The sequence below is a fragment of the Neovison vison genome, chromosome 5, assembly GCF_020171115.1.
Source record: "Neovison vison isolate M4711 chromosome 5, ASM_NN_V1, whole genome shotgun sequence".
Classification (NCBI taxonomy): Eukaryota; Metazoa; Chordata; class Mammalia; order Carnivora; family Mustelidae; genus Neogale; species Neogale vison.
The window spans coordinates 56305596-56329993 of NC_058095.1; the positions used below are offsets into that span (position 1 = coordinate 56305596).

Sequence of the window (24398 nt, forward strand, 5' to 3'; positions counted from 1 at the left end):
CCCCAAATTCTGCACCACCCACCTGCTCCCCCTCCTCAAATCCCCTGTCTCCCAAAAGCTCTCCTCCTCCTCAGAGTCTGGCAACCAGGGCTGCTTCGAGCTTCTCCCTCCCATGGGAGTATCCCAGACCCTCGCCTCACCTGGTCCATTCCCTCCGGGGATCCTGTTCCAGGCCCTAGCCCTCTGACAACTCCCAACTAAACCCATTCTGTAAGATCAAACCCTAAATGACCAGTTCCCTATAATTGAGCATACCCCAGAATGTATCTACCACAAGATGCTTGCTCTGTAGGTTGAAGGCCCACCCCTTCTCTGCCTGCCGACACCCCCAGACCATTCAGGCACAACCAATAACCGTCTACCCCCATGCCAAGAGCCCCCTGAAACTGGACGAGACACCTGGAAGCCAGTTTGTCGCCCAGGAGGGAAGAGGACCCCCTTCACACAGTCCACCTTCTAACGTACAAGAGCAGGGCTCCCTTGTGAGCCAGGCTTCTCCTTAGATAAGTCCCCTCCAACATCGTTGGTGAACCCCAAAACCCATTAGCCCCCCCAAACCACAAAACAGCCCAAATTTTCCATTTCTCTACAGGTACAAAGGGATCACTCCAGGGGGCACCTGTGGCCAAACCCAGCATTATCTCAGATGTGAACCCCAAAACTAAACCATGACCCCCAAATGCATCTTTTGATGCTGTCGCTCCAGGGCCCCCAGCCTGAAATGAGGCCTGCCTAACCCTTCCCCACAAACTCATACCCTCCTCCCAGGGCAAAGCCCCCCCCCATCATGCTTACCTTGGTTGTCACTATACAGAGACAGTCCATGTTGGGGGGGCTGGCCGCAGCGGCGGGTAAGGGGCTCTGACTTCATCGGAGTTTCGTGCCTCCCCTCCGTGGGTTCTCACCCCTCCCCCCTCCGCACCCCACTTTTGCAGGGGGGGCCAGGATGGGGGGAGGGGTGAGAGGGGAAAGAGGGGGTTGGAGAAGGGGAGGGGAGGGGAGCGTGGGAGGGAGGGGAAGGGGCCCTAAAAGGGGGTCCCCAATGGAGGGGAGGGGGCTTGGGGAGAACACCCCGATTCTCAGGAGGGGCGGGGGCACCGGGGGCTGGCAGCCCCGGAGTTCGGGGGCTGGGGCATGAGCTGGGGTGGGGGTGGGGAACTGGATTTCGGGGAGCCCCGGGGGAGGGGGGGTCTTGCCTAACGGCCAGGGGCTAGGGGCCGTGGCGGGGGAGTGGGGTGGGGGGGTCGGAGGCGGCAGCGGCCGAGGGAGCCGTGGAGCCGAGGAGGGAAGGGGAGAGAGGAGGAGAGAGGAAGCAGGGGGAGGGAGGGAGCGAGGAGCGAGGATGGGGGGGTGCCTTGGCAGAGTTAACTGCTTCAGTGCCGGCAGGAACCCGGATAATGGGAGAGGAGAGGAGAGCAGCAGCAGAGAGGCCCTGAGGCAAAGATGGAGGCCTGGCCAGGCACCAGCACAGACGACAGAGATCAGGAGGATGACTCCCGTTTCTCAGAGGGGGAAGCACCCCGCAGTGGGGCTGGGAGCACCCATGCTCCCTTCAGTCCTGGGGCCCGGCCCTGGCAGGGGGCAGGGCCTGAGGGAGGGGCTGGCAGGAGGGACTCCCTGGGGGGTGGTGAGCCATCCCTCAGGAGGCCTGAGAAGTGACTGTCCTGGACTCTTCAGTGTCCTCAACTGGGGCCCAGGAAAGGGGGGAAGCAGGAGGCTAGGGAGGGGGGGGCTGGAGAGGGCATTCTCTACACCCCAGACTCAGGAGTTTGTCCTCAGGGCCCCCAAGTCGCCCAAGTGAGCTCAGCCATCCCCTGCCTGCCCGCTCCCTGAGGACAGGGCCCCACCTCACCCCCTTACCTGGCTCTCCGAGATGCAGGCCTCATAATAGTCCAGGATGTCTGTCACCAGAACAGAGCTGAGTTACCCTCCCCCAGCCCTGCCTCCCAGGCCACCCCTGCCACCATCTCGCCTCCTGGCGTCTGTCCAGGGAGGAGCACCTCCAGCCAAGACAGCTGGATCCTGAGGGAGGACAGTCTAGACACCTGACCCCTGCATAGACCCCCGCTTGCCCCATACCACCTGCTCGCTCCCGACCAGCCCCCAAGTTCAGTCACTGCTCTGGGAGGCCCTGGCCACCCTTTCCACCACTGCCCCTCAGAGAATTGGGGCTACTCACCCAGCAAGGCCTGGAAGAGGTCACTGTGCAGCACGGCGAGGAGAGGGGGTGCCCATCGCAACAGTGGGGGCGCCAGGAGCCAGAGGGCTGAGCGGGGGGCTGGCGAGATGCAAGCAAGGGACAAGGGACGAGTGGGACAAGGAAGAGACAGAGGGACCAGGACATTCACTCACCTTCCCCAGCCTGTGCTCTTTCGACCCACATTCTATGGGAAGGTTCAGGAGAAGGGTCCCCGAATCCCAGCCCCCACCCCACCCCACCCCACCCCGCTCAGCCCCCAGGCCTTTCCTCCACAGGACTCTGGAGTTTCACCTCTGGGTGTCTCGGACATCTCTCCCCTCTGACTTAATCTCCCTAATCCGCTGGGTTGGAGCTGAGCTGCCTCCCCACCCAGTTCTAGCTGTTAGCTCAAGTGGGCAGTCCCATCCTTCCCCTGGCGCCTCACAAGCCAGCCCCTCTCCCCAAAGCCGGGGGGGGGGGGGGGGGGGGGGGGGGGGGTGTGAGTTTGCTACACTTCCCAGAGGGGCTGGTGGACCAGGTTCACCTCCAAGGAGTCTCCTGCACCCCAAAAGGAAAGGCAGGTGAGCCCAGATCTCTCCTCTTGGGTGTGTCCCCCGTGGGTGGCAGAACTAAGGTATAAATCACCTGCGATTCCTTGGCCTAGGGCTAGAGAAGTAGGTGTGTGTGTGAGGAGTGGAGGGGATGAGACAGCCTACAGGTCCTCTGGGGCTGGGAAAAATCCAGTGTCAGAGATCTAGCCTGAACACAGGGTCTCGGGAAGGAACCATGGAAGAGAAAGACGCTGGGGAAGATCTCAGAGGCTCTCAAGGCGAGGCACTGAGTTTGCGGGGTGTGTGGGGGGGGTCCTATTGTGAAAACTCAGCTGTTTCAAAGTCAGTGGCACCTCCCATGTCTCAGGACAATATACTTGGTTCCCCCCGCCCCACCATGTACTCCTTTTCGTGTTGATGGTGATGGATTCCACAAGGGACCCCAAAGGGTCGCCTTTCCCTCCTCCGCCTCTGGTATCTATCTTAATTTCTTCCTTCCCATCTCTTCCTGCTGACTCCACCTGGAAGTCCTCCTTCTGGTCTAGCCTCCATCCCTCAGGCTGCAGTCGCCCAAGCTCCTCCCTCTTCCGCCCCAGCCTATCCCATCACCCTCTCCGAGGGCTACACTTTGGTTCGGACCCGCAGGATGTAGGCGTTTGGGGGAGCCGGGGACGTTTGGAGATCGCCCTAGGTCAACAAGAATGCAGGGGCTGGGGGGCGCTCTGGAACTACGCCTCCCAGCATGCCCGGGCGACCGGAAGCCCCGCCCACCCGCCTCCCGGTGCATTGTGGACGATGAGTCAAGACTGGAGGGAGACAGCCAGACTTTGGCAGACGGCACAACGGCGGTAGGTCCGCGGTTGTGTCAGCGGCGGCGGGAGCGCTTCGGAGATGCAGGCGACTCGGATGGCCCCGAGCGTGGGGAGGCTGCTGCGGAGGTTGGGGGCCGCAAGGTTCGTGTCGGACGGGAGGCACGGGGCAGGGGGTGGTGGCAGCGGGGCGGGGGACCGGGCCAGGACTGAGCCCCCTGTCCCCACAGCTCGCGGCCCAGTGTGCTCCTGGGGCAGCCCCCGCTCGGGCCGGCCCGCCGACCCTACGCCAGTGGGGCCGCTCAGGTGAGTGACCGCGGGCTGGGGCGCGCGGCGTGGGAGTGGGGGCTCCGCCTCGGCTGCCCCTTCCCCACCGCCGGCAGGGGTCTCCCTCCGCATCCCGGGCACCTGCCGCCTGGCCTGGCGCCGAAAGTAGGGGAAAGGGCAGGCCAGGGTGCCCTGATGATGGAACTAGGGGAAAGGTCGCCGCACCCTTTCTCCGCCGGCATCCAATCTTTCCCTCTAGCACTCCGGAAACCCTTTCCCCGGCCTCGCTAACTGCAACCTCTCCCCAGGCGGTTCTGGAGAAGTCAGATTCCCTCTCCCCGGAGGCCTCGACCAGGGAGAACCAGGCCAAGGCGGTACGTGGCCTCCAGGCCGGGAGGAGCTAGATCAGGGGCTCACCCGCCTGGAGGGCAGCTGCCTGAAACCCGCTTCTCCCTGCGCAGGAATCGAAGTCCTTCGCTGTGGGGATGTTCAAGGGACAGCTCACCACCGACCAGGTGTTCCCTTACCCGTCTGGTAAGGGCTCAGCAGAGCTGGGTGGGGCAGGGCAGCGTCCCTCCGTGACCTGGGTGACCTGACCAGCCTGTTCCCCATCCCCCACAGTGCTCAACGAGGAACAGACACAGTTTCTCAAAGAGCTGGTGGGGCCTGTGTCCCGTTTCTTTGAGGTGAGGAATGACTGCGGTGGGGAAACAGGGCTTTGGTCCGTGATGGCGTGGGAGAGGTGTGGAGCAGCTTAAAGAGTCTGGATGTAGCCTCCCGGGCCCTCTCCAGGAGGTGAACGATGCGGCCAAGAATGACATGATGGAGAAGGTGGAGGAGACCACCATGCAGGGCCTCAAGGAGCTGGGGGCCTTTGGTCTGCAAGTGCCCAGTGAGCTGGGTGGTGTGGGCCTTTGCAACACCCAGGTGAGAAAGCGCCCCATCCTCTGCCAACACCTCCATCTCCAGCTTCACGGATTAAAGCTCCTTTCTCACGTAACCCAGGGTTTGTGCGGTAACTGTCCCTGGGGCCTCCGCGATGGTGACTGTGCCAGGCCATACACACTGTTCCAAACAAAAAAACAAATTTTCCAGCACGTACACTTCCAAAGAAAACAGTGAACTATATGTAGTCCCTTGGGCCCACAGACCTCATCTAGGTTCACAAGTCCCAGCGCAGAAGGACTGATAGTGGGCTAGAAAGCTTCCCTACTCGTGTCCCTCTCTGCTGTGGGAATATTTCCTCTCTGCAGTCACTGTGGGGGAATGCCCAGATCAGGCCCTGCCCTGTTGTCCACGCTTTCCTGCTAAGGCCCCCCACACAGCCAGCAGCAGCCCTGGATGCCTGCTTTACCTCCGCAGTACGCCCGCTTGGTGGAGATCGTTGGCACGCACGACCTTGGTGTGGGCATCACCCTGGGGGCCCATCAGAGCATTGGCTTCAAAGGCATCCTGCTCTTTGGCACAAAGGCCCAGAAAGAAAAGTACCTCCCCAAACTGGCATCTGGTAAGGCAGCCCCAGGAGACCAGGGACTGGGGGTGTCCTGAGCTTGGTACAAATTAGGCTGGTGGCATGGAGGTCACCACATAGCCTGCGTGTCACCTGGAGGGGATTCTGGGAAGACCTCAGTGTGCTGGTTGGGAACAAGAAGGGGACCTTGGCCAGAAACACTGAGGGAGCTGCCTGTGGGCACGGTGGGGGCAGTGTGGGGCCTCCGATGCCTACAGGACCTAGTTTAAAGGCACGCTCTCTCCAACAGGAGAGACCATAGCGGCCTTCTGCCTAACTGAACCCTCCAGTGGGTCTGACGCGGCTTCCATCCGAACTTCCGCTGTGCCCAGCCCCTGTGGAAAATATTATACCCTCAATGGAAGCAAGATTTGGATCAGGCAATCTCCCCCTTCTCCGCCCCCCCCCCCCGTTTGTCTCCTCCTCTCCACCTCTTCCCAGTCTCAGGCCCCACTGCTCCGTTCCCCGCACCCTAACTGCCCCTCATCTTTCCATAGTAACGGGGGCTTGGCAGATGTGTTCACGGTCTTTGCCAAGACCCCAGTCACAGATGCAGCCACGGGGGCCGTGAAGGAGAAGATCACAGCATTTGTGGTGGAGCGGGGCTTTGGCGGCGTCACCCAGTGAGTGGGTGTGGGGCGGAGACAGAAGCGAAGCCCGAGGCGGGCGGGGGGGGGGGGCATAGCATTGCAGTCCAGGGTTACAGGTCACCCCAGGAACCCTGGGGTCATGCGCGAGACCCAAAGTGGCTGGGCTGGACAGCACGTTCCCTTTGGGATTAAGCTGCATGCAACTAATGTAAGGCTTTTGGCTCCTGCAACCAGTGAGCTCAACATCTGGGAGGCTAGAGAACCAGGTGTCCTCGCCGTCGGGCCTGCAGGCACTACTGCCTATACCCGCTCCCCAACGTGCAGCTGCCAGGCCTCCCGGGCTCCTACCAAAGCCCCACCCCCTGCCCGTCCCCCAGCAACCTCTTGAGCCCACGTCTGCTTCTATACCCTGCCCTATCGCAGTGGGCCCCCCGAGAAGAAGATGGGCATCAAGGCCTCGAACACGGCAGAGGTGTACTTTGACGGCGTACGGGTGCCGGCAGAGAACGTGCTGGGTGAGGTGGGGGGCGGCTTCAAGGTCGCCATGCACATCCTCAACAATGGAAGGTTCGGCATGGCTGCAGCCCTTGCGGGCACCATGAGGGGCATCATTGCTAAGGCGGTGAGTGCCCTCCCTGAGTCAGCCAGGCTGATGCAGAGTCACCCCATCCCCCAGGCCCTCCCTCCCCACCCCACTGCACCCCTCTCCCAGCAGAGGGACACTCCAGAGCCACACGGCCACACATGTGCCCTCTTCCAGGTGGACCATGCTACTAATCGTACCCAGTTTGGGGACAAGATTCACAACTTTGGGCTGATCCAGGAGAAGCTGGCCCGGATGGCTATGCTGCAGTATGTGACTGAGGTGAGGGCCTGTCCCCCCTCCTACCCCCAGAGCCCCTCAACCTTCCTCCCAGTCGGGTCAGACTACAACCCCCAGCAGCACCTGGGGCAGTGGGTCTCCAACTTTACACCAATGCCCTAGGGGATGCGGGGAGGCATAGTCAGCTCAGCCGCTGCAGGAGGAGAAAAGCCGGAGGTCCCTCAAGTGGACTACCCCTGCACCCCACCCGTAACTCTGCACCCCTAACGAAGAAGTCCAGTGCCTAGACGCTTCGGCGGAGCCGGCTCGGGGGAACAAGTGTTTCCCTATGCCTCCTGGGGGGAGCTAGGAGGTGAAGGCAGGGGCCCCCAGGAGCTAGGGCAGACCTGATCTGAGGGCCTTTGGTGATCGGGGTGAGCATGACGCTGCTCTTTTCCTTCCCACGTCCCAACCGTGCCACCTCAGTCCATGGCTTACATGGTGAGTGCCAACATGGATCAGGGAGCCACAGATTTCCAGATCGAGGCTGCCATCAGTAAAATCTTCGGCTCGGTGAGGTCCCCAGCCTACAGGGTGGGAGAGCCCAGGTGGGGAACTCGGCTCCAAGACGATCTCAGGTGGCTCTCGGTCCCCAGGAGGCGGCCTGGAAGGTGACTGACGAGTGCATCCAGATCATGGGCGGTATGGGTTTCATGAAGGTACAGACGCGCGTTCTGCCTGAGGTGGCCATGGGGGACAGGAGGGGTGGACGGGGCCACTCAGTGAGGCCGGGGCTCTGGCTTCCCCTGCGGCAGGAACCTGGGGTGGAGCGCGTTCTCCGTGATCTGCGCATTTTCCGGATCTTCGAGGGGACTAACGACATTCTCCGGCTGTTTGTGGCTCTGCAAGGCTGTATGGTAAAAGGAACTGAGCGGGGGGGGGGGGGGGGGGGGGGGGTTGGAGAGGAGGGCATGTCTTGACTGTTGGAGCCTCTTCCCACACAGGACAAAGGGAAGGAACTTTCTGGACTTGGCAATGCTCTAAAGAACCCCTTTGGGAACGCGGGCCTCCTGCTAGGAGAGGCAGGCAAACAGCTGAGGAGGTAAGCTTGGGCCAGTTGGAGTAGGGGCCAGGATGGGGCGTGGCAACTAACCTGTCACTCTCCCCATTCCTCGAAGGCGGGCGGGGCTGGGCAGTGGCCTAAGTCTCAGTGGCCTCATCCACCCGGAGCTGAATCGGAGTGGAGAGCTGGTAAGCAGCTGGTGGGGGGACGGCAGTCAGTAGGGGGAGGGCTGATGCAGCTGGGCCCCTTGAGCGCTGGCGCCATCCCTCTCTGTGCAGACAGTGCAGGCCCTGGAGCAGTTCGCCACTGTGGTAGAGGCCAAGCTGATAAAACACAAGAAGGGGATCGTCAGTGAGTGAGCCCCGCTCCCCCACCACCCCACCCCACCCCACCCCACCCCAGGTCCCTGCCCCCCGTCCCCCAGCTTTCACCCCCCTACCCTGAGCCCCCTACCTGACAGATGAACAGCTGGTCCTGCAGCGCCTGGCAGACAGTGCAATTGACCTCTATGCCATGGTAGTAGTCCTGTCCAGGTGAGGTAGCGGCCCAGGCCGTGGGAGAGGCGGGGGGAGGCACCCGGGGTGGGCTCACGGCCCAGCGTCGTTTTCCCTTCCTGCTTTGCTCCAGGGCCTCAAGATCCCTGAGCGAGGGCCACCCTACAGCCCAGCACGAGAAGATACTCTGTGACAGCTGGTGCATCGAGGTGAGATTCGGGTTACCGAGGGCTAGCGGTGGAGGGGGGGCGGGGGGGGGCGGCGTGCAAGGCCTGGGCCTGAACCCCTCATCACCTGTCCGCAGGCAGCAGCCCGCGTCCGGGAGAGCATGAGCGCCCTGCAGTCTGACCCACAGCAGCAGGAGCTCTTCCGAAACTTCAAGAGCATTTCCAAGGCCTTGGTGGAGCGAGGCGGCATGGTCACCAGCAACCCCCTTGGCTTCTGACCGCTCCCCGCTGGGGCCTGGCCTGGCACGTGCCTTCTCTCACGCCCAGCTCCCCGCCCGGAGCACTGGGTCTGCCTTAAAGAGGGCCTGGCCCTGGAGCCCTGCAGCTCAGAGGCCCACACGCGGCCTTTCAAGTAAAGCTTCTGACAAGCCACTCTCTGCTGCGGTGTCTCGTCTCTCCCTCGCTACCTGCCTCCCTCCCAAAGAAAGGAGCCAGAAGCAGCGAGAGTTTGCCCCTATTGCTTTATTTGTTTTATACAAGTGACGACTAAATAAATAGAGTAACAAAAGCAGCTACGTGGGCCCCAGCACCAGCACCCCAGCTTCGTCTGACTGCCGGCTGGGGTGCCCGCCCCGTCCTCCTCCCAGGGTACCACTGCCCAGCCCCCGCCCTGCACAGGACACAGCTGACGGGGTGGGCAGAGCAGGAGGTCACATTCTGGGGTTAGAAGGGGCCCGGGAGACAGGGGTTCTTCATATAAAAAGAGAAACGTCTACTAAAAAAATAGTCCAAAAATATGAAAGTCTATCTCAACCCCCCCCCAAGGCTTATAAAAACAATAAAGCTAAAAATAACCAAAGGTCCCTTGTACACCCCCAAGAGCAGGGGAGGGACCAGGCACTGCAGGTGAGAGTCACAGTGGCAAACCCCGTGGTGGGCAGGGCACAGGATGGGCAGAAGCACCAAACACAGACCAGATGGGCGGAGGGAGGAGACCTGACACGGCCCCCAATGTGCACTCTACATGACATCCACAAAGAACTCACTGGGGTTGCCCATGGCCATGTGGAAGCTTTGGCGGCTTGCTGTCAGTTCGGGGGGCACAGAACCCAGGTCTCTGACTGGAGGGGCCCCCGGGGGCTGCACCGTTGGAGGGATGGGGGGTGGAAGTGGGGGCATCACGACCACCATCATGGGGTTGTAGGGGAGGGCTGTCCCGGGGGGCGGTGCATAAGGATGGAGCCCAGGCTGGGCTCGGAGATTAGGCGCACCCCCTGACGAGCCTCTGGAAGGCGGAGGGCCCCCATCAGCCCCGCTAGGATCCCCGCCCCGCCGGAGGCTGCCCCCGCGGCTGGAGGGCTCGGACTCACTGCCACTGCCGGACTTGGACTCAGGGGCCCGCTCCTCTGGCCTCCCTGTACGTCCTGCCCCCCCGTCGCTTCGCGTTGACCCACTGCTCCGGCTCCCTGTAGAGGTGGATGGGATGAGGCCACCTGAGCCTGGGCCTAGCATCCCTTCGCCATTCCAGCCCCTACCCCAGCCTCTCCTCCCCGGTCCCCCAGGGCTGTCTCTGGGCTCCAGCGGTGCTGGCACGGGACAGTGACTTACCCTCACTGTGTTGACTGCTGGCACTGCCACCCCCATAGGTGTAGGAGGAGAGCTCATGGTAGGGCGGTGGCTGGGGGCTGTATGGGTGCGGGGCCGGGTACTGGTAGGAGAAAGTAGGCAGCAGGGGCCAGGGGGTGGCCCCGGGCAGAGGAGCCAAAGTGTCCTGGTCCGACGCCCCACTGGAGCCATCGTTGTCATTCAGAGACAGGTTGACAAGATCTGAGAAGCAACGACAGGAGACTGGGAGTCACTGCTTTGTGAGAAACGGTTTCCCCAGAACCATCCAATCCACGAGGGGGACAAAGACGAGGGCCACCACGGTCAGGGCAGAGCTCGCCCAGGGCCACTGGTCCCACACGCTCTCGTGAGACTCAGGAAGACACGGCCTGCCCCCAGCCCCAGGCCCAGCGCAAGCTTGTCCACAGAACACGGCTTGGTGTTGTCAGCCAGGGCAGAGCCTCACGCAGGACACATGCTGCACGACTGTCCACGGCAGCCCTACCTGGCTTCTGGGCTAGGGGTGCAGCCAAAGGAGCAGGATGAGGCAGGACAAGCCCCACTCTGGGGGCCGGGACTCACAGCTCTCGCAGCCGCCGCTGAGGTCCCCAAAAACATAATAGCACTGCTCGGAGAAAGTGATCTTGTTCACGGTGTGTCGGATAAGGCCGGCCTTGAGAAGCCCACTGGCGTACTTGCGGGCCTCCCGCCGCTCGGGGAAGCCTTCCACATGGTGGTAGAGCCAGTCGACCACGTCCGAGCCTGGGGGCACCCAGAGCAGACAAGCTCAGGTTCTCCTCCCCACCTCCCGCCTCACCCCTGCCAGGCCCGTCCCCAGAGGGGCCCGCCCCAACCTGCCCAGGATCTAGCCATACCAAGAAAGGCGTTAGGGATGGTGATCTTGAGCCACATGCGGTCCCGAACTTCCAACCCAGATTCCGGGGCTGCCATGGCCTTGGTCACAGACGCCATGTCCGTGTGGACGGAGAGACCCCGGCCCTCGCAGCCTGCCCGAGAGAAGAAATGAGGGCTAAGAGGTAGGGCCCATGGCCGAGGCATGGTGGGCCACAGCACCGGCAGGAAGCCTTCCAGGGCAGGGGACAGGGGTTGAAGAGGGCTGGGGGCTCACCCTCAGGCAGGGAGGAGCCCGACGTCATGGTGCTCATGGACGAGGAGCCCGGATAGGCTGGGAAGGTGCCCGTCAGCGCAGCGGAATGGGACACCCAGGCAGCAGGGTCGATGGGCTGGATGGGCTCGTCTGCAACAGAGAAGCCCCCGTGATGACGGCTTCCCCGCTGCTCCCATCCCACCCCTGCCCCATCCTTCCCCACTCCTCCTCCCCTTCCTGTTGCCTGGAGGCCCAAACCCAGCTCCCCCATCTCCTACCCCTGCAGCACTCACTTCGAGGAAGAGTAAAGTAGGCCTGGGGAGAGGGATCCCAGCACTTGGCCACCGTCAGCACGATGGGGCTGTGGGGAAGGGAGCAGCAGTCATGCAAGGAGTGGTGCAAGGGTGGCGGCCACAGAGGGGGCTGGGCTGCAGGGCTGAGGTGGGGAGGCCCCGGTGCAGGGGACCCACTGCCACGGACCCCTCTGGAAACACTGCTGACCCACGCGAGAAAGCACATACGGCCCAGGGCCCTGGGGAGGCCGTCCAGCAGGCAGGAGGCTGAACCCTGCCCCTTAAAGACGGGGACAGACACACGCACACACGTGCAGATGCACACAGGGGTGACACCGCGCACACACAGACCCAGAGCGGACAGACCAAGGCAGGGCAGCATCCCCACCCACAGGGAGAACCAGTGAGGGGCCCTTGGAAGGCTTTGCGGCCCCCGAGCTCCCAATCCAGGTGGGGATCGCGCAGGCACCCCCTTGCCCCGTGGGTGTTCCTCACGGTTCGCAGTGCTGCCCTCGCTCTGCGGGCTGGTGGCTCACCCTGGCTTGTGCACGATATCCCGCAGCACCCGCACCGCGTCGTCATTGCTCATGTTCTCGAAGTTCATGTCGTTCACCTAGAAGGCGGGCCAGCGGGCTCAGAGGTGCCCCTGGCAGCCACCCCACCGCCCACAGCTGACACCCTGCAGCCGCTGTGCGCCCCACCTGCAGCAGCATGTCCCCTGGCTCAATGCGCCCGTCAGCCGCCACGGCACCGCCCTTCATGATGGAGCCGATGTAGATGCCACCGTCGCCCCGCTCGTTGCTCTGGCCCACGATAGAGATGCCCAGGAAGTTGTACTTCTCTGCAGAGGGGGCGGTGTGATGAGGGGAAGCCCGCCCAGCATGTGCCCCAACCCCCGGCGCTGCGTCCCCGCATACCCATGTTCAAGGTGACTGTGATGATGTTGAGAGACATGGTGGAGTCGGTGACGCTGCTGAAGGAGGAGGCCTGCGGGGGACACGGGGAAGGAGCAGGACTGCCTTCAGCGGCCCACAGACCACCCCAGAGTCTCACTTCCTGTGCCCCGTGCCCTCTAAGCCAGGGCCCCTACTTCTCCAAGGTCCAGTGCCCCCGGGAGCACCCCCTCACCCTCTCCAGGCGGGGTGGCCGCTGTTTCCTCCGCCGCCGGTGGCGCTTGAGGAGGCGGGAGGCACTGCTCTGCTCCGTGGAACTGCTGAACCTGTCAGGAGGTCGGCAACGGGGGCTCATGGGCAGAGGTCATTGGGGGGCAAGGCAGAGAGATGGGAGGCGCGGCGGGGATGCGGGAAGAGGGGGGTGGGGGGGCATACCTGCTCATGGTGTCCTCCTCGTCCGAGTCCCCCAGGCTGGTGCTCTCCAGCTCGCTGGTCATCAGGGTTGAGGAGCTCTCGTACCCAGCCAGGTGGCGCTCCAGTCGTGAGGGGCCACTGGGCCTGTGGCCCCCCGCTGCGTGCGACCAGGAACCTCAGGAACACAGGTCTCATGCCGCCTACCTTCATCACAGCTCCGGCCCAACCCCAGGCCTACCCAGCTCCCTGTGGACCCAACACTTGGGGCCAGCCCCCCTCACCGCCATGCTCACTGCTGTCTCTCCTGCGAGGCCGTTCCCGCCGCAGAGACACAACTGACTCTGTTTCTGTCTCAGGCTCCAGGTTTTCCCGGCTGCTGGACACATTGGGGCTGGGTGGGCAGAGATGCATCAGGGGGAAAGGCCTTCATGTCTTCAACTTCTCCCCAGCAAGGGACACTTGAGGCACCCCCTCACCTCCTTCCCCCGGACTCAAGAATCCCAAAGACTCACTGGAAGGATGGAGGCCTGGAGTCCCCAATGCCACTGGTCCTCTCTGGGGGTACAGGGGGTAACGGTGCGGGGGGCGGTGCAAGTTCTGTCCGGGGCTCGTGGGCCAGGGGAGCCATCTCAGGTTGGGGGTTATCTGACGACACTAGCTGGAGAGATGCCATGACAAAAACGGGCTCAACCAGGAAGGCAGGCATCCAAGACGAGAGAAAGGGAAGGGACTGGGGAATAGAACCAGGTCTGAGTGAGCACAGGGCCAGTGAAAGGCCCTGAAAAGGCAGGAGCAAACAGTAGAAGCTCCAAAAGAGGTGAGGAGCTCCAGCTGGCTCTCCAAGCGGGTGAGGCAGCAAGGAGCCAGGGCCTCCAGCTCCGGGGCAGAAGGCAGGGGGCAGGCGAGGCTCAGAGGAGCCTGGCGATGTGGGAGGGACAGGATGCTCACCCAGGACACCACCCTTCCATTGAAGCAGGGAAGGCGGGCGTTGTCATCCGAAATCTCCTCCTTCACCACTCTGCCAAGAGAAAGCATAGAGGCCAGTGAGAACTGCCTAGGGCCCCCCACATGCACCCCCATTCAAGGCTCCTCCCAATACCTCATCCAGATCAAGGACACTGACTTTCCCGCAGCCTGACCGAGTCCTCATCCCTGACCCCAAAATGCTTCTTTGCTCTCACACCTGGGGAGTCCCCAGATTCACCCCCATCCTCCTCCCCCTCTCCCCAACCCAACTTCCGGTTTTGACGCTGCTCCAAAGATTTCCTTGGGTCTAATTCAAACCTCTCACTTCAATGTCAAAGGCCGGCCCATCCCCTCCAGTGACCGCAGCTGCCCCAAATGTATGTTTAACCTCCGGAGCCCCGTGGGCATGTCCCCAACCGCCAGCCTGCTCCTCACACACCGTCCGCGAAGCCTTGGGTCTGAGATCTGTAGTCTCCTGCTTTCCTTAGTTTCCCCCATCTCACTCCCAGAAGTGCCTCTACCTTTCCCCACATAAAAATACTCGTTACAGGGAAGACTGGTACTTCCTCACCAGGCTGAGCCCTCCCAAAGACAGGGGAAGCCCGGCTTCCCATTCCCATGCAACTCATCTGGTACAGAATTCTACACTAAGAAGCCCAGCCTTGGGGTCATCTCTCCCACAGGTTCCCTGGGATGGGCAGCACTTGTCCCTTCTTCTCAGCCACCATAGGCAATGCTGGACGCCTGTTCTGTTCAGCACTGTATCCCGGTCACATGGCAAGGAACCTGATGCTTGGTGAGCATGGCCAGCTATCTGTTGAGTAAACATAAGAACAACGCAACTCCCCAACTCCCCGCCCTAAACAGACTCAGTCTCTCATACACACGCATCCTTGCCTCCAAATTAGGACAGCCCGTCTGATTAACCCTTTAGCCTAATATGGATCCAGAAGCCTGAGCATGTGATGACTTAAACCCATTTGTTATCAATGGGGCAACTCAGCCCCAATCACCACCACCGCTCTGTGTCACTACAACCCAGTACTCTTTGCTACATAAACCAGTCTTGGCGTAACCTAGTCTGGCAAATTATTTCACTCTGGGTGACCTCATTTACAGACTAGTCAGCTCAATACTAGTCACAATTATAACTCACCAAAAAATCACTGCGCATCGCTTACCTGGACTGACCTTTTACCGCTACCTGTGTCCATTTCCCAGATTATGCCGCTAACAAACAAAAAAACCTCGATCTAACTCCACGTAATTCCTAAGAGCGTCCCGCTTTCCCAATGTCCAGCAATCTTTTCAGTAGAGGCCACTCTGTTCTGCTACCCTCGAACCCAGACTGTCCCGGTCTAACTCAGCCTACCTTCAAGGGCTGAGGCAGGCTACCTGGAGGGGCTCAGCTCAAAAACTATAAGTGCATTTATTACTTAAAGTCCTAATCTACCCCAAAATGACCCAAATTACCCTAGAACAGAGGAATATGTTTTAGCAACACCTTAAGAGTGCCCCCTCATGCAGCCGTCTGCACCAATGCAGACCAGATTATCCCAATAGGGCTGTCTGCTCCTCTACAGACTGTCTCCATAGAAATTAGGGCGCAGCAGAAACTCAGATCAACCAATCCAACCCGGTAGAGATCAGAAGGGCCGAAGTTTTTCCAGGAGAGCCCAGTCTGCTCCAAAGCAGGCTAGACCATCCCATACACCATCCTCTGCACTAGTAGGGACCAGAACGTCCCCAGACAATCCCGCCTGCTGTAGTAGATCCCAGAACATCCCAAGTTATCCCGACACGGTTCAATCTACATCAGCGGATTCAGTAACCCTCCCAGAGCCCGTGTGCTACAGCACTGCTCCTAAGACACGGAGCCATCCAGAATATCCCCAAATCAACCAGGGTGCCCCCACCCTATTCCGGTAACGTCTAATCTTCCCCAGTCTGGTTTGGCATAGCCCGGTGCGTCGTCCTACGGCTCCGTGCGCCCCAATCTGTCCAAGCATAACCTTGCCTGTCCTGGGATACTCAATCTACCGCCAGCCTAATGCCCTCTGCTGCACCGGCGCCCCGCAAAAACCAGCAAGGCCAGGAGCAGACCTGGGCCCCACCACGGAGCCCCATCCACCCCAGCACAGCCCCCGTCGTTGCCAGCCTAGGCCTCGCGCTCACCCGAAATCCTGATCCATAGACTTGAAAAAGTACTTAGCGCCCGCGGGCCGCTGCAGGACGCTCTTGAAATCGCCGAGGGTAATGCGCTCGGCGGGCACGGGGATCTTCACCAGGTAGGGAGTCTCCTCCTCGTCCAGGTGGTAAATCACCTTCGTCTCCCCACCACCGCCCCCCGCGCCGCTGCCCGCCATGGTCTCGCCCGCGCGCTCCCGGGCTCCGACGCCCACCCAGCGGGGCGAAGCGCCCCCGCCGCGCCTGCGCACACCCGCACCACGCCGCGCGAGCGCCCACAGCACCGGCCCGGCGCAGGAGAGCTGCAAAGGGGAAGGGGGCGGGGGCCCAGCGGGGTGGGGGCCGACGGAATGGCGGGGCGAGCCCTGAGGTTCGACCTGAAGCCGCGGATCGGGCCGCCGCCGCCACCGCCACCGGCGCGCGCCACCGCCACCGACGTCGCGGGCGCCCTTCAGTACCCCGCCCACCTCTCCTCATGTCACGTGGCCCGAGTCGGCCCGCCCCGGCCACGTGACTCCCTCCCGGGTCACGTGACCGACCAGGATCCTCCCAGTGCCCCCGCCACGTGACCGTTGCTTTCAGCAACGGTCTCCTAACCCTCAACGGCCCCGCCCCCGAATGTGTCCCCACCCGCGTCCTCCCGGGTACCCCCGCGAAGCTGGCCCCGGCCCTAGAGGCATGGCCACCGGCTCCCACCCCAGCTCTGCCCCGCTCGGGCGGGGAGCTCCAAGCAACGCGGATTCCCCTGGAGCGTGCGTGTTGGGGGGTACGGGCTGGGGAAGATGGGGTTCCTGGGCCGGGGGGCGCGGTGGGAGTAAGGCAGCTGCGGCTGCGAGGCTGGGGGGGCTCCGGGGGCAGGCGCAGAGCCCGGCCGTTTTCCGCTCGGACTCGAGGTGGGCTTTGCTCTTCCTGCCAGCCTGTCCACCGCCTCCCTCCTAAGCAGGACAGTCAGTGAGGGCTAGAAACACAAAGAGCCCACTCCGCTTTATTTACAACACGCAGGCTGTCTGTACAAACAGCTGGCCGCTATTATTAAAAACACGAGGTGAGCGAGCGGATCGTCACCTTTCTGTTTTCCTTCCTCCCTCGGCCAGACCCTGGTTGGGACTCCACCTCTGAGCTGCCCTGCCCGAAAGGGGAAGTCCAAAATTAAAAATACAACCGGTGTAGAATAAATGGGGAGATAAAAGAAAAGAAGAGGAAGGGGAGTGCTCTATTTACACTAGAGTTTTATAGACAACTGTCCCATTCCACCCCAGCTCCAACCCTGGCCCAGAAAGTGAGGGGCAGCAGGTCTAAGGGACAGAAATTAAGTGTCTAGGGACCCAGACAGCCTCCCACCCCCAGCTGTATGTAATGGGTCCATGTTCAAGTCCACAAGGTGGGAAGGAAAGGTTAAGGTTGGAACGTGAGATACTCATTTCCAAACGAGCCTCCCTTGGGAATTCCTGCCTTGAAGTGGGACTACAGCCAAGCTCCAGGGGATAGACCCAGGACTCTGAGGCTCAGTTCCCAAGTCATGTTGTCATTTGAAGTCCCAGGCTGGAGACGGCGATGTCAGGGCTCTCCGGATTTGGGAGGCCCCCCTACCCGCCGGGCCTCTGGCCGCAGTTCCTTGCATTTCTGGCAGTAAAAGAAGTCAGGGACATTGGTCTTCTTGATCTTAGCACAAGAGAGGTGGATCCAGGTCCCACACAGGCTGCACTCAATCATGGGCCGCCCTGCAAAGGGCTTTCGGCAGTAACATGTGATCAGGTCCCATGAGTCATCACCTGGGGAAAGAAGGTCTGGTTGGTGTTCTGCCCGAGCTCTTGGGTCCACAAGCCCAAGCCCATCCTCCCAGCCTACCCCGGGCCTCCGCAGACCTCTCACCTGATTCTACCATGATGTCCTCATCCATGACCCGCATCTCGCCCTCACTGGAGCTGGCATCTCCATCCTGGCTCGTCTCAGTGCTGCCCACTTCCTTGCTCTCACTGTCAGTGGGAGGGGCTCCTTCAGGGTGCACTGCCGCGGGGGGCCTAGGAGCCTCGGGGGGTGTTGGCAGCACTGGGGCTGGGGCTTCACCCCCTACCACTGCTGCCATGTCTTCCTCCTCCTCCTCTTCCTCTTCCTCCTCCTCCTCTTCAGAGTCTGTATCACTGGGGGGGGCCCGGGGAGGCCCAGGAGGTGGGAGTCTGTCCCCCCGATCTGCCTTTTTCAACTTCCGTTTCTTGCTTTTCTTAATTCGAGACCTCTTTTCCCCATCCCCAGGAGTGGGCCGGGGCCTCCGAAGCACCCCAAAGCCAGCCCCGCCTCCCGGCCCCAGCTTTCGGTTCTTTCGGTCCTTCTTTCGAGGAGGTTGGGAGAGGTCCCCCTGAGAAAGGGGTACTGGGGTGAGAGCAGCAGGGGGCCGGGAGGCGTGTGTCAGGGATGTGGGGGACAGTGGAGATGCCATTTTGGGCCCATCTAGATCAAAGAGAGAGTCCTTGAGCTTCATCTTCTCAAGCAGGGTTGCGCTGTCAGGGGCCTGCAGGCGAGAGAAAGTGGACCTCGGGGGTCCTGGTTGAGTGGGACCTGATTGAGCCGCCCTTCTCTTGGATGATTTTGCTTTCTTAACAAAGGTCTGGATGGTTCGGAGGTCTGAGGGGGCGGAGTCCCAGCCGTCACTGTCTGCCGCACTCTCACCACGCAATGGAGAGCTGGAGCCAGAGGCTGGCCAGTCACTTTCCTTGAAAAAGGGGAGAGACCAGGGTCAGTAGTCAGCCCGGTGGCATCTCAGCCCTTCTATGAGCTCAGCTTAAAAGCCAGGGACAAGATCTACCCCAAAATATCCTGCCCAGACCACCCAAAGTCACTACACTCAAAACTGCCCCTCTGCAATTCCCCTGATAATCTCCTCTTGAAAACCTCCCTGTTGTCTCTGCCCTCACCTTCTGGCCATCTCCCTAGTCCCACCTGCCTTACAGCACCGTCCCCCACCAAGACCAGAACCCGATTTATCTGTTTCCTCAAATGCACTGAGAAGAATCTTCCACGAACACCCCCAGGCCATTCACTGCTGCTCAAGCCACCCCAAGGCACTAGAGTTCCCCCACGGGTTTCCAATCTCCAGGCTCTTGCCCGTCCCATCTGATAGGCTTCTCCAGTAAAGTAGCGCAGTCCCCTCTGCCCACCCCCCCACCCCGCCCTTCTAAGGTCTAGAACCGCCTCCCCCAAGCTAGTCGTCTGTCCTCCACTCACTCCCTACCTCTTTGCTAGGGGGGATGTAACCGGCATAGGCCAAGACGAAACTGCAGAATTTGTTGAAATCCTCAATGGTTCTCCGGCGCTTCTCTGGTGGCTGAAAAGAAGGAAACCTGCCTGTATCGCAAGGAATTTTAGGAGGGGCATTCCCGAAGACACAGTCCCCACAATGAAGGATCTAGAAAAGGCAGGGGAGCAAGCCGAAGGAGAGGGCAGAGGGAGGGCATCGGGCAGTAACCCCAGGCTGCAAAGGGAAGGGAAGGCTCACCTGAGTTTCTGGCTTCAGGGTCGGAGGTGGATCTGTGGAAGCAGTAAAAGCTGAGTCAAGGCCCCACCTCTCAATCTCTGAGGTCCCAAGCGACCCCCCCTCTTTCCTCAGGTCCCCCAGCCAGGCCAGCAGGTCCCCAGCTGTGCGGGACCCGCCCCTGCTCCCCCTTCCGCCCTGCGAGGGGCGGAGCCAGGGCGCGGCGCCCTCTCAGGCCTCGCTATAGCGCTCCCCTTCCCCCCACCGGAGGCCTGGCGCCCCGCCCCCCCAACTCACGGTTTCTCTAGACTCCAGTCTACTCGATCTCTTGGCGCCCCACCCCGCCATACCGCTCCCCGGACCGAGCTCGGGCGGCCGCCTGCCCCTGTCCTTCACACGCGCCCAGTGCCCCGAGTTCCTCCCCAGTCGCGATCTACCGCCCGGGGCCCTCCGAGACCGCGCTCGCAGCCCGCCGGCCCCTGGGGTCCAGGATGACCACGCCGAACCGCTCCCCGCCCTCCGGCCCCTTCTACTCGAGCACGAGGCCCGGCGCGCCCCTCACCCCCACCCTGAACACACACGGGCACACACAGCCAACGCCACTCCGCGGCCGGGACGGACCAGAGAGCGCTAACCCGGACGCGGCCCCACCTGCCCCCCCCCATACCGCGCTCCCCACAATTTCGCCGTCCCTCCGCCCCCATCCGGGGCCTTGGCCCCTCCCCGTCTCGAGCTCCTCGGGCTCCCCGCCGGGGCCCCGGGCCCAGTTCCGAGCCCTCCGGCCGCCGCCCCCCCACGCCCGTACTCACCACCAAGTGACTAGGCTGCGGACCCCTAAACTCTACCCCCCCCCCACCGGCTACTCTCTCCCTCTACGGCAGCCCCCGCTGCTGCCGCCGCTACCCCCCTCACCCTCCACAACTCCCAGGCTCTAGCCCTCGCCGACCAACACCACCCCCCCAGCAACTCGCCGGTCTCAACCCCCCCACACCCTGCCCCACCGCCCCTACAACTACCCGGCTCGCCTCGCTTCCCTGCGCTCTCTCCCCTCAACTGCCCGCCCTGTACAGGTCTCTCCACCGCAGACAATACCCAGACCCCCTCTTCTCCCCACAACTATCTGCCCACCCCTCCAACAATCACCGGGCCATCTCCGGCGGCAACTACCCGGAGCTCCACCGCCACAAACTCCCCCACCCCGGCGAACTACCGGGCTCCTCACTCAGTCCTCTCCTACATCCTCCCTCCTCAACAACTCTCCGGCTTCCAGACTCCCCCAGCTTCCCAGCCTCAGGGCCCCAACGTGCTGGAGGCCCTTTCGGCCCCTAACCCCCCGAGCTCCGGGGCTCCAGCTCCCATTCCTCACCCCCCCCAACACATTCACGACGTCTGATCTCCAACTACCCCCAGTGCAGTCTTCCACTCCTCTTTCACCAAGATCCCTGAACTCGTCGCTCTCCCACCTCCGGGGGCAGGCCCCCGACCCCCTCCCCGCGCTCCCCCGCTGGGCTCCGGGGCTCGACCTCCAAGTTTGCCAATTGATTGCTCGCCCGCCCCCCACCGGCTCAGCGCTCAGTGCCGGTCGAGAGCTCACCTTCGGGACTGGGCTCCGCCATGGCTTCCAGCATCGCCCCCTCCCCTCCTCCCGGTCCGGCGCCCCCCTCCCCAGAGCCGGGGGATACCGGTGCCGCCTCCGGTGCTCGGTGCTCCTACTGCCTCGCTCCACAGAGGTGTCTGCCTCGGCCCGGTTATGACTCCAGTCCGCTAGCCGCTGCCGCCACCTCCCTCTACCCCTGCCTCCCGCACTCCCGGACCGGGCCCCCTCCCCCCGCGCCGCCGGCCGCCTGCTCCCTCCTCCTCCTCTCCTCCCTCCTCCCTCCCTCCTCCTCTCTTCCCCCTCCCTTCGCGGGCGCTGGCGCGCAATGCATCAAGGGGCTTGTAGTCCGTCCGGCGACCGCGGAAAGGGGACCTCATAGGCCTCCGGAACTTCAGTTCCCAGCAAGCCGAGGAAGGGCGCAGGCGCACTAAACCGCTCCCCTCCCCCGGGGAGTGGCGGGGAGATTGGGAGCAGGGGGTAGAGCGGAAGAGCGCGCGCAGGCTCCTGGGAAATGTAGGCTGGGCGGGACTAAGAAAGAAGGAAAAGAAGGGATTAGAACTCTCGGCCACCATACTGCCTCATTCTGCGGCTCCCCCCTCCCCCGGGGACCGCCCCACTTCCGGCCAGACGAGAAAAAGTGGTTGCTGGGGGATGAAGTTCTCCGGATGATAATGGCTCCCTCCTCCCCGTCTTCTCCCTCCCTCGAGTTCCACCCACCCGCGCGAAGTCTGGTCAAGTGAGATGCAACCGAGGACAGAGTCCTCTGACCAGTTCCCACGCACGATAACCTCTTCCTTAATCCAAGGGCTGTAACAAACTTGGATGCATTTCTCTGAAGCAGGTACTTTCAAACTTTCTCCCCAGGAACCCAAGGTAAAAAAAACCAAACCATGTATTTTTTCACATGGGGACCCATCAGACACGTCTATAAATCTTTAACTTTGACGAAACGACACTCGGAGTATTCCATCGCAACAAAAATGCCTTTTCCCCCCCTCAAAGAAAAACTCAACATCAACAGAGTAAACCAAATTACTCTCCCTCCAACCTCCACTTTCCCCACCAAAGGACAACTAAAAAAGGAAAAGGGTGCAGGAAGCAACACAAAGCAAAATCCAGTTCAGCTTGGTGGTTTCCTCTTTATTGATGTGCCTCCTACCTTCCCCCCACAATTTCAGTCCCTTCCATCTACCCCCAAAAAAGAAGGTAGTGAAAGGAAGGGAATGTTGGGGTTCTAAGCCCCTTGGGCAGTTAGAAAGGGAACAGAAACCAAAACAATCACTGGTGGGGGTGACAGAGATTGACAACTGAGAAGTCTAAAGCAGAGTGGGAAAGCTGGTAAGAGAAAGAGGAGAGAGGAAAGGTCCAAGAGGCCACCTCCCCCAGAGCCCTCCGGCTAAGAAGGGCTGGAGGAGAGCCTCAAACATTAGGAAGTGCAGGTCCTGAAGAAGGGAGGTGGTGGTTGAGCCCAGGGGAGGAGTAGGTCAGGGAAGGGGGGCCACCTCTTTGTAGAATGAGACCCCCCCACCTCAGGGGCAGCAGCTTCGCAGACCGTAGACACTTTCATCACTGTAGGCGATGTACAGAAAGAAGTCTTCTTCGTGGTGCTCCTGGGGCAGAGGCAGAAAAGGCTGGTACTGGGCTGTAGCTACTTGAACCACACACTGCCCAGACCCATTCTTTGCAAGCCCCTTCCTCTGAAGAGCCCCCAAACCCTCGGGCTCTGGCCCACTCCCTCACTTGCTCCAGGACTGAGCAGCCAAGCCTATTAGCCCTAGCAGCAGTCCTGGGCAAAAAGATCTCAACTGTTCTCTGATGCCCTGGGGGAGGGGGGCTGGAGAAGAGGGAGGGTCAGAACCACAGCTAGGGCTCACTGTTTCCTCCCTCCTCTCTACTCCTACTGCACTTGTCCAAACCTTCAACCCGGAACTACCCCCAAAATCTTGAAGGTAAAGATAAAACTGAGAGCTAAACAAGGTGCTCCTCTAAGAACTGCTGACCTGAAACTCTTTTCCCCTCAAGCTCTTCCCGTGCCTCTCCAAAGTCTCGACCCGTCCCGCCAACATACCTGGTATAGCTGACCCATTGTGGCACTGGTGGGTGGAATGACATTGTTGACAAAGAAAAACAAGGCATCCTCAGCTCGGAGATGAATTCGCTTCCGGATCAAGAAGTAGAACTGACCAACTGCCAAAGAGAGAAGGTATGACAAAGTCCCAGAGGTCCCAAATGGCCTCAAACAACAGTCACCGTGTGGAGCCTCTTCCCGCAGAGACTGCACTCCCACCCGCAGGAAAGCAAACCCGGACCTCCGGGCAGGACCGCACCTGTGAGATCAGAAGGCACCAGGTATTTCTTTTTGTCCAGGTCTCCTATCCGAGCTTTGGGAGCCTTTTCTACTATCACCTGATAAAGACAAGATGAAAATTAGGAAACACTGGGGAGACAGCTGCACAGTTACACCTGTCAGGAACTCAAGTTACAAAATTCCGAGCACCCAAGCCCACCCGACTCGTCTCTCTTTGTCTCGGACCACGCGGAGCAGCCTCGCTCCTCGAGTCGAGATCGTGACCCCACTGCGTCGGACTCACCTAAACATCCAGGATCGCCCAGCAGGGCGTCCTAATAAACAACTCTCTTAACCAGGCAGGGATGACTCGTCTGGGCGGACTACAGCGTCCACCCCAAGAACCCAGCTAGCTGGGGGGGGGGGGGGGGGGCCATGTGCAGCTCAGGCTGTCAACCTCCCTGCAGCCTACCACACCGCTCCCCGCGTCTCTCCCTGCCAGCCACGTCCCCTCACCCTCAGCTCGTCTGCTGCCCCACTCCGTTCAACCTCGGGTCACAGCCACAGGAGCTTCGGGCCCGCTCCCAACCCAGCTACCGCCCGGAAGCCCGATGCCCGCGCTGCGCGGCCGGACCCCAGCCTCGGGCTGTGGCGTCAGAGCCAGCGCCCCGCGCCCTCGGCCCTGGCTACGGTCCTCACCGGAACCCGGTCCGGGTATTTCTTTCGGATCTTCTCGCCCTCAGAGCGGCGTTTCTCGAACGGATGCTCCTCTTTATACACGAACTTCATCCTCCCGGGAACCGGGCTGGACCGGGCTGGGCCGGGCTGGGCTGCGGGAACCCGGGGGGGGGGCCGGGACGGGGGGCGGCGGCGACGGCGGCGACGCGCGGGCGAACTCAGCGGAGCGATCCCGGGACTTACGCCACTTCCCTATTCACCAACCCCGCCCCCGACCGTGAGGGGCCGCCCCGCCTGCTAGGTTACGCCACTAGCGCAGTAGCCCGGACGCCGCCGGCGTAGCACCGCCTACGGACGGCCCCCTTCACGCCGCCTGCGTAGTCGCTTTGGAACCAATTTGTGGGCTACGCAAGCGACGTAGCGAAGGTGGTTGGCTTGTGCTATGCTCGAAAATAACTGAAAACCCACA

At 61.6% G+C, this 24398-nt stretch overlaps 5 protein-coding genes across 12 annotated transcripts in view; 1 reads left to right on the forward strand and 4 right to left on the reverse strand.

Moving 5' to 3' along the window:
- DLG4 (discs large MAGUK scaffold protein 4) overlaps positions 1-2510 on the reverse strand; it is a 22484-nt gene extending 19974 nt beyond the window's left edge. For 4 of the 7 annotated variants that reach the window (XR_006384588.1, XM_044248939.1, XM_044248938.1 and 1 more), the window contains exons 1-3: positions 2492-2510; positions 2180-2278; positions 1861-1901 (exon numbers count right to left, since the gene is read on the reverse strand). Coding sequence is in view for 6 of the 7 variants with exons in the window: in XM_044248939.1 (XP_044104874.1) it covers positions 1861-1901; positions 2180-2278; positions 2492-2510 (159 nt within the window). In the remaining variant the exon portion in view is untranslated. Of the gene's footprint in view, positions 1-795; positions 956-1860; positions 1902-2179; positions 2279-2491 lie in introns of those variants that run through there. The other 3 variants (XM_044248944.1, XM_044248943.1, XM_044248941.1) reach the window with 1 other exon arrangement.
- Positions 2511-3528: 1018 nt separating this feature from the next.
- On the forward strand, positions 3529-8864 carry ACADVL (acyl-CoA dehydrogenase very long chain). The gene is made up of 20 exons (XM_044248947.1): positions 3529-3683; positions 3770-3845; positions 4115-4180; positions 4268-4340; positions 4428-4492; positions 4599-4733; positions 5169-5313; positions 5567-5696; positions 5814-5939; positions 6330-6528; positions 6667-6771; positions 7195-7281; positions 7365-7427; positions 7524-7625; positions 7713-7810; positions 7887-7959; positions 8050-8122; positions 8232-8304; positions 8399-8474; positions 8570-8864. Exons 1-20 carry the CDS (start codon positions 3622-3624, stop codon positions 8708-8710), a joined length of 1968 nt encoding a protein of 655 aa, XP_044104882.1. The 5' UTR covers positions 3529-3621; the 3' UTR covers positions 8711-8864.
- Positions 8865-8934: 70 nt separating this feature from the next.
- DVL2 (dishevelled segment polarity protein 2) lies at positions 8935-16285 on the reverse strand. Of its 2 annotated transcripts, none has more exons than XM_044248945.1 (15): positions 15887-16285; positions 13694-13763; positions 13258-13403; positions 13027-13136; positions 12767-12902; positions 12567-12657; positions 12356-12425; positions 12140-12279; positions 11975-12051; positions 11439-11506; positions 11167-11295; positions 10913-11044; positions 10620-10799; positions 10041-10259; positions 8935-9898 (listed from the first exon to the last, which is right to left on the reverse strand). In XM_044248945.1, exons 1-15 carry the CDS (start codon positions 16075-16077, stop codon positions 9453-9455), a joined length of 2205 nt encoding a protein of 734 aa, XP_044104880.1. In that variant the 5' UTR covers positions 16078-16285; the 3' UTR covers positions 8935-9452. The 2 variants fall into 2 exon arrangements, with proteins under 2 accessions (XP_044104880.1, XP_044104881.1); XM_044248946.1 differs by having other exon boundaries at positions 13039-13136; positions 15887-16284.
- A 582-nt stretch (positions 16286-16867) lies between these two features.
- Positions 16868-21157, reverse strand: PHF23 (PHD finger protein 23). The gene is made up of 5 exons (XM_044248949.1): positions 20962-21157; positions 19392-19423; positions 19128-19220; positions 17771-18608; positions 16868-17670 (listed from the first exon to the last, which is right to left on the reverse strand). The coding sequence occupies exons 1-5, from the start codon at positions 20993-20995 to the stop codon at positions 17456-17458; spliced, it is 1212 nt and encodes a 403-aa protein (XP_044104884.1). The 5' UTR covers positions 20996-21157; the 3' UTR covers positions 16868-17455.
- A 921-nt stretch (positions 21158-22078) lies between these two features.
- On the reverse strand, positions 22079-24112 carry LOC122906688 (GABA type A receptor-associated protein). The gene is made up of 4 exons (XM_044248950.1): positions 23951-24112; positions 23292-23370; positions 23033-23151; positions 22079-22574 (listed from the first exon to the last, which is right to left on the reverse strand). Exons 1-4 carry the CDS (start codon positions 24038-24040, stop codon positions 22494-22496), a joined length of 369 nt encoding a protein of 122 aa, XP_044104885.1. The 5' UTR covers positions 24041-24112; the 3' UTR covers positions 22079-22493.
- Between the last annotated feature and the right edge of the window lie 286 nt (positions 24113-24398).